General features: G+C 39.8%; 1 protein-coding gene across 1 annotated transcript; it reads right to left on the bottom strand.

Annotated features, from left to right (window-relative positions):
* Positions 1 to 591: 591 nt before the first annotated feature.
* On the bottom strand, positions 592 to 7,272 carry LOC104532033 (1-phosphatidylinositol 3-phosphate 5-kinase-like; the record flags this gene model as incomplete). Its single annotated transcript, XM_010177119.1, has 7 exons — positions 592 to 876; positions 1,760 to 1,834; positions 3,987 to 4,248; positions 5,574 to 5,702; positions 5,967 to 6,070; positions 6,778 to 6,954; positions 7,213 to 7,272. Coding segments are annotated over 7 exons (923 nt in total), but the record flags the coding sequence as incomplete, so codon positions are not given.
* Positions 7,273 to 7,781: the final 509 nt, after the last annotated feature.

Genomic DNA, 7,781 nt, shown 5'->3' with positions numbered 1-7,781 from the left:
TGTTTTGAGTTTTGCAGTATGCTGATGACTGACAACCTATTTTTATGAGATTCAGCTAAAATGAAACTATGACAAATAAAGACAGCTGTACTGCAGTAATATAACTTAAAAGATGTAGTGATACGGCATTATAGGCCTTTAACTGCCTTTAAAAAAAACAAAAACAAAAAACAAACCTGAACTGTTTACAGAAGCAGGAAAAATTGGAAGCTGAAGAGCATAAGCAGGACAAGTTATTCATGGATCCTGAACATGTCAACTACAGACCACTGCAACAGCAGAACTTTGGAATTAACTTAATTCTTCTATCACCCACCCACACATACAGAGGGGGCTTTATTTCACATTTGCAGTACCACGCACCCACTACAGAAACATGAGCTGCTCATATTCAACACTACTTAGGCAGCACAAGACTTAAAGAGATCATGTGCTTCTACACCATCATGAACCGGACAGTATCTGTTTCAGTGCTCTTACATAGAGATAGCACCACCTTCTCTACTGACAGAGGGAATGTCTCTTATCAATGCTGTTCAGTTGTACCTTCCAGCTTAGATCCTTAGTGAGGCTGGTTTGCCTATCAGCCTCCAAGGGAGGATTAAAGTGCAACAAGCAGATTTCACACTTCACAATGTGACACACATGGTCAGTGTAGACATGGAGCGGCAATCTTCTTGCTTACTGCTGGACAGACCACAGGAAGAGAGTGGCTTATAATGTCATTGTCCTCTTGTGCCTTCCCAATATGGGTTTTAGCTTAGCAATTCAGGCCCAGCCCTGTCCAATGGTCTGGCACCATCAGGAAATACTTGTCCATAGCTTCACAAAATCTGGTTCGGTACAGTTCTGGAGAAACCACAGTTGGCATCTTACCTAATGTGTAAAAGTAAAGAGCAGTTAGAAACAGGCTAAAGAGTATACTGTAGTACAGACAGATGTCATACGAGATTACAACACCAGACAGCATAATTGTGAAGGCATCCTGTGTATGGAAGGGTCTTGGAACCAACAGGTATTATCAGCTGCCTTTTTTAAGAATTTTGTTTTAAACATTGAGCAGAGAAGACAGATCCAGGTCTGGACGCCTAACACTGAACTGAGAGACCTGGAGTTAGAAGAACCTTTTAGGCTTTTTACAACAGCCCTGATCAGTTTGTTTCTTTTTCTCTTCTCCTGTTTACAAGTCTTTGAGGTTTTCCAGTGGAGATACAAACATCTCCCAGGGAGAATTTAACTCTGTAGACATGCTTTTATCTTCTCCAGACATCCGAGCAGTGGTACATCCAGTTTTCCCCTTCTCTTCTCTTTCCAGCCCTCCTACTAGGATGTGGCCAACACCAGGCAACGCTGCACAAAACATACTCTACACACTTCCACAAAGGGAACTCCTCAGCTCCTCAAAAATAGCAGCAGTAGGCAACCATAAGGATTCCTCCACACTAACAGCTCAGAGTATATCTGATTTTCTAGATTCTGAAAACATGTTGTGAAACCAGGCAGCAAGTTTTTTTGCTAGTGTATCTGTATGGATGACTTAACTTTGTATGTGAGTAGCTGGTAACTAAGAAACAGAAAAAATCCGTCTGATAAGTAGATGACCTGTACCCCATTCCTAGGAATTATAGTACTTAAAGGGTCACTCATGGACACAGATCAAAGTATTAATTTTTCTGAAACTTGTTACTCCTTCTTCTATTGGAAGCTTCTCGGTAACGAGGACACATATTCAAAAATTTTGCTTTCATTCGGGACTTACCTTGTCCTCCCAAGATGCCAGTTGACTTCACCACCATTTCAAGCTTTTTGTCCCAGGTAAAAGTGCGAATATAGTCTGTTGCAGAAGAGAAGAAATCCACACACAAACATGTTATATCTACCACAACCCAAGCAACACTGTTCTAAAATATATCTATTTCCCCTCAAAAAGGGCAAGAAAGCAGTAGGCTTCCATAGCCAGAAGAACTTCAGAGTTCCCCCAACCAGTTGCCTCACTTTCCAGAGTATTGATTATATTTGGGCAGGGCGAATACAGTATCTCAAAAGCCCAGCAAGATCACAGTCAATTCCTCCTGCCTCTACAAAAACCGAGTGCCCAGGAATGTCTGTCTTTATCCATATTAGAGTTTCACGGGCTCATTTACAAGAACTGATTAGCTGATCCTCATCCCAGAAACATATCAAGAAGCCCCACTTCACCATAACAGCTCCCACTACTTTACGGCAACAGCTAGCAGCATCACGATTGGGACACCTATCCATTTAAGCCAGTAGTCACCTTCATCATTGCAGCCACCTACATGTTTGGTAACAGAAAGCAAACACTTTTCATTTCATGATATGGAGGACTGGAAATACCACTAGTAACCCTGATTGGAAGAGGGGGCTGCAAGGAAAAGACTTCGGAATTGTTTCCAAGCCCCTTTCAGAGAAAGCATGCTCAGTCATTACACATACGTGACCATTTTGGTCTGCAAAGCTGAAGCTACAGTAAGTTAAATTTTTCATTACTGGATATCATTATGTTCTAATATTTCCCTACAACTGTAATTATACAGTTTAAAATTTACTGTTTCTAGATTTACAAAAGCCCACCATAAATAGCCACAGGTTTCACCTCAGCTATGCTTTACACAAAACTCATCCACACCTGCCAATCTTAAGACTTATCCACTTATCTGAATACTCTTTGAAAATACTCCCTTAGAGTGCTTTGGGATTGATATCAGCAGTTAGTGCACTAACTACTGTCACTTCATGTCCCAAGGCCCAGAGCCACACACAACAGCGCCTACAAATAAAATAAAGTCTTCACAGCTCCTCACACACCTAACTTATTTGTTTCCTGTATTACATTAGGATCTAAAATACAGATTCTGATCTCAGATTCAAACTCAGTCCAAGCTAATAGTTTTTAGTTCCACCCCCGCTGCAAATTTAGCTTGAGTACTTTGTAAATTCTCAGAGTATCATTTAGATAATACTGTGACAGACTGATACAGCAGGCATGTTCTCTCTTCTTGAAGTTATTTGTGTTAAACAAGCTCCTTCAGATCATCTTTAATCAGGTAAGACTTTCCATAGGACAGCAAAAAGCCACACATACAGAAGGAGCAGAACCTCATCCTATTTACCCAAATATTCAAGCATCTACAAAACTAGAAAGTAATAACAACTTGTAGTTCTTTGTAGCTGGGACTTCAACTCTCAACCAGAAGTGTTATTGGAACAGCTTTCAAGGTTTATTAAAAAAAAAAAAAAAAAAAAAAAGAGTAATCCAGACCTCCTGGCTCAAGATCTCATCTGGAAGCACTTCTGAGCTAGGTTTCAAGGGCAACCTCATTTCCAAGAGTCACTTCCACATCCTGCAAATGGCTTCACCTCCAAGTCTTTTGCACAATACAAGTCTGCCAGTCTAAAGATGAAGCTCTGCTTTCTGGTCACAAGTCAGAGGATGTGGCAAGGTAATTACTACATTGCCACCTGTATTATCCAGGTCAGACTACACGATCACAAGTGATCCTGTGACATTTAACTTCCCCTCTTCTATTCCTACCAATATTGTTTCTCCTGAGATCCCATTCACACAAGTTAAAATTTAAATGGATATGTAAACATTACTAAACTTAACTTTAATGACTAAACACATAAAAGCATACAAACAATCTTCCCAATTTCAACTGGAGTCAAAGTATAGGTTAAACACCAACTTGACTGCTTTTTCACTACCTGTGAGGCCTCTTGCATATATTCTTAGTAATACAAATGCTAGCACAAGCCCATACAAGAGCTGGACAGAAGACTTCCTGGCTCCACTTTGAACACCCATGAGAGCTGAGGGTGGTACTCCATCAGGGAGAAGACAAGCTTTCCTGACACACATCTCTGTGGTGGTGGTGTACAGTTCTAAGAGTCCTATAAATACCTAAACCAGAAGAAAAACATTTCACCAGCTGAAAGCAAGAAAATAAAAAAAGACAACCTACCAATGATCCCAACAACCAGCTCATTGTTGGTATCATCACGACCCACCAGCAGGGAATAGTCGATAATGAGGTGGCTGGAGAGGAACTGAGAATCACTGTGTATGGAAGCTCTCAGCACAGCCTTGCAATGGGAACGGATGTACAAAGGATTGTCCCGGACCATCTTCAGAAGGTTCTCGTCCAGCAGGACTACATCACAGCTTTCCTTGCCTGTGTCCGTTTTAACATTTCTATTCCGGAGAGAGCCCTTCAGGTCAAAAACCTGCAAAGGGAGAACAGTACTACTTTGTTCCATTGTTCTGCAAAGTTAAAGACTTCCACATACTTAACTGCAGTGTTTGAAAAGGCAGCACGGCAGGGCAACTCCTTCCTTCTCTGCAGAAGGAAGACAGTTAAGAAAAAATATTTTGTACTACAAAAATTAAAGTTTCCTGAGCAGAGTAGCAGCATGTAAGCCCACATGAAAGTTCAGCTACCTCAATTCACAAATTTTAGGCAAGTGATTCCATTAATATATAGCCTAATTTAATGGAAAAAGGGTGTCTCTATTTTAATATTTTATTGGTAAACTGAGTTTTCCAGCCAGCTTTTACAGACTCAAATGCTGGCAAAAGTAAAGCCACTGAAGAGGCAGGCGAGTCTTGCATTTAACACCATTTAACATCTGTTGGTGTCATCATCTGAGCATCATTAGGTTGGAAAGGATCTCTGGAGGTCTCCAGTACAATGCACTGCTTGAAGCAGGTCCTGTTAGCAAAGGTCGTTTAAATCTTGCCCAGCCAAGCTTTGACTAACTTCAGAGATAGAGTCCAGAATCTCTCTGGGTCTCTCTTCTAGCGCTTGACCCCCCTCATTATTTTAAAAACAGACAAACAAAAAGAAAACCCACAACATCTAAATTTCCCTCATTTCACTTCCTCCCACAAACATCTCCTATTTGAGGTTAGGCACTGATAGGAAAAGTGGAAAGAATTGATACTACCTAGTTTTAAAAGCAACATTTGTTTGAACTTCCATTTCAGCATCAACTCTGTATTTGAAGATAATTTTCCCCCAGCCATTTTAAGGTTTTCATTCTACTGCCATTCAAAGATCATTTTTCCTTTGCTAAGAACAAGACTGAACTCAAAATCTTGTCCCACACACAAAGTGGTTCAGAGAGAGAACAGTGGGTTCAAAACATTAATCATTTTCCCCCATTACACAATAGCTCACCATTTCTGTTGGTGAGACACTCCTTCTAAACAAATTAATCTGTAATCTCAGTTAGTTCTTCTAAAAGCTTTGCAAAAAGGTTTCACATTTTCCTAATTAGGTTGGCAATGCTTTCTCTCAAACACCAGAGATGCAGGTACAAATAAGACTTAAAAACTGAAGTCTGCACTACAGCTATCTGAACAAGCCAATACAGGCATCAAGTTAGAGACAATCACACAACAAGGAAATAGGCACAAACTGTCATCTTTGAGCAGTGCTACATATAGACAGCACATTAAAAGTTAAAAGTTATCTAGGTAACTACTAGTAACCCTGCTCTTGCTCCCAGTCAGAACTGCACTGCAAGGGAACAGAATGCTTGCTTCTTACCTGAGCCATTTTCCTGCCATAGAAAAGATTTTCCATGACAAGCAGATCCAGTTTCTTTTCAGTGTTGTTTTGAGAGTTCTTGTATCCAATTCGATATACTCCAAGGATTTTGGCCAGTGCAGTGGGCTTCTGATTAAAAGACGACATGGGTAAGATCTCTGGGTACAGGCAATCAGGAAACGCTAGAGGTGCGACTGTTCTGTCTGACTGTGTATTAAAGCTTAGAAGCTCTAACAAAATTCCCATTTTTAATCTTAAAAACACATTATTAGTACAACTCATAGCCTCTGGCATTTTCTTTTACTCAAGTGAAAGGGGTTAATGGAAACTGTTAGCAGCTTTTAAAATATAGAACACTGTCTGAAATAAAAAACACTTTTTTTTTTTAAATACCTTCTGCTGAACTGCATTAATGATGTAAGTGAAGTAGTGTGGAGCAAAGTCAAGGAACGACTGGACTTCCAGACGAGGCATCTGCTTCAAGATGAATCTATCATCTGTTTTAGCAACAGACAGAGGCAACAGGGTTACACACAGTGGGTGATGTATTCTTTGAAAGTTTTTTAGGACTGTCCCACAGCTGAAGTGGTTTGAAAAACTAAAGAACTCCAACTGTCCTAGATCCTCAGATACAGAAGTTCATTTCTAGAAACTATTTTACTTAATATATTCAGAATTTCAGCCTTCTAACAAATCAGGGACAAGAGAGTGCCTAAGTTAGATTTACCTCAGCTATATGAGCTTCTTATACAAACAACAGAAACAGCCTACCAACCCTTCCATTCAAGACTTGTTTTTAAGTAGGGGCCTAGAATCAGTCACAGTTAAAAAAAACCCAAACTATAAATCAACTGTAGCATGTGGGATTATAAGAAACACTGTGTCTTTAATAACCAGTTTTCCTTGAATTATACTCAAAGATTTTTTTTTTCTTCTGAAACCTGCTTAAGAGAGTACAACCCTTCTGCTCAACTGGCCTCCCTAGCTGCTACTACTGAAAAACAGAACTATGTTTTGTTCACCTGCACATACAAAGAGACAAATAATCTGACATTGAAGACCCTAGAACAATCCACTTAACTTTCCATTCTGCATGGCCACTTCACCATCAGCAACCCTCTGTCTAGAGGTAATTAGGGATTAAAGAACACACTAACCACCACCATCCCCAAATAATACCCTCTAATTACAAAGCTGCATTTACCTTCAGTCACATAGAACGCAGCCCCGGATTTGCCACCTCGCGCCTGCCAGGGCATAGAGTGAGAGAGGGATCGAATGAAGTCTTCTTCGCTGCTTCCCAGGATCACTTCACGCATTTTGTGAAACTCGCCAGCATAATAAATCCGGCAGTAGAACTTGGCATTTGCATCTGAAAACTCTGCAAAAAAAGGTCTTCCTCAGTAACAGCATGCAATGCTCACTGACTGCCCGAGGGGGTATTTTTTAAATGGGGTATTTTTGCAACAGACTGATTACAGTAAGTAAAAACTGCATTGCTCTGTTCTTGATTTTTTTTTTTTTTCATTCCTGGCCAATACAAAGAAAAAAAATTATTAAATTCAAGATTTTCTTTACATTTGCACAAAGAAAGGAGTTTGTCAGCTAAGATTTCAAGTTACTATTTACAACTACTCACGGAGCTCCACATGGGGATTCACCAGCTGTTTTTTCTGTCCATCTCCTCCATCTACATCATCTGAAGGCATAAAGGGAACATTCAGTCAGGGTTGTTCATTATTATTATTATTATTATTAAGAAATCCATGTAAGATTCTACTTTTAAACTCACATTACCAGAAACATATTTTATTTTTTCAAGAATACAGAGGGAACTATACATAGGGACTTAGAGATACAGCTATAATTGTATGATATAATGCTAGAAGGGCACTGCTGCTCATGGGACACACAAGTACAAGATTTCTCTTTGTTTTCTCTTCACTCATTTTCCACAATCTGAAAAAATGAAAATTAAAAAGGAAGCAAGGAAGAGAGACCGGGCTGTTTAACCAGAGTCAACTCAATCCAAAGGCATTCAAGCCCAGACTACTCAATATACCTATAGTTACCAGGGTTTGAAAGATCCTGTTTCCCTTCTCATAAAGCAAAACAATGTCTTTAGGAAAAACCTACATTTGATGCTCAAATCATTCACTTTCAATTGTGATAGTTTAAACTTAGCTGGCAACCAAACAAGACACAGCC

This window comes from Antrostomus carolinensis, unplaced genomic scaffold, assembly GCF_000700745.2.
Source record: "Antrostomus carolinensis isolate BGI_N321 unplaced genomic scaffold, ASM70074v2 scaffold21360, whole genome shotgun sequence".
Classification (NCBI taxonomy): Eukaryota; Metazoa; Chordata; class Aves; order Caprimulgiformes; family Caprimulgidae; genus Antrostomus; species Antrostomus carolinensis.
Note: the sequence above shows the minus strand (reverse complement) of the source record. Positions and strands in the feature narration are given on the sequence as shown.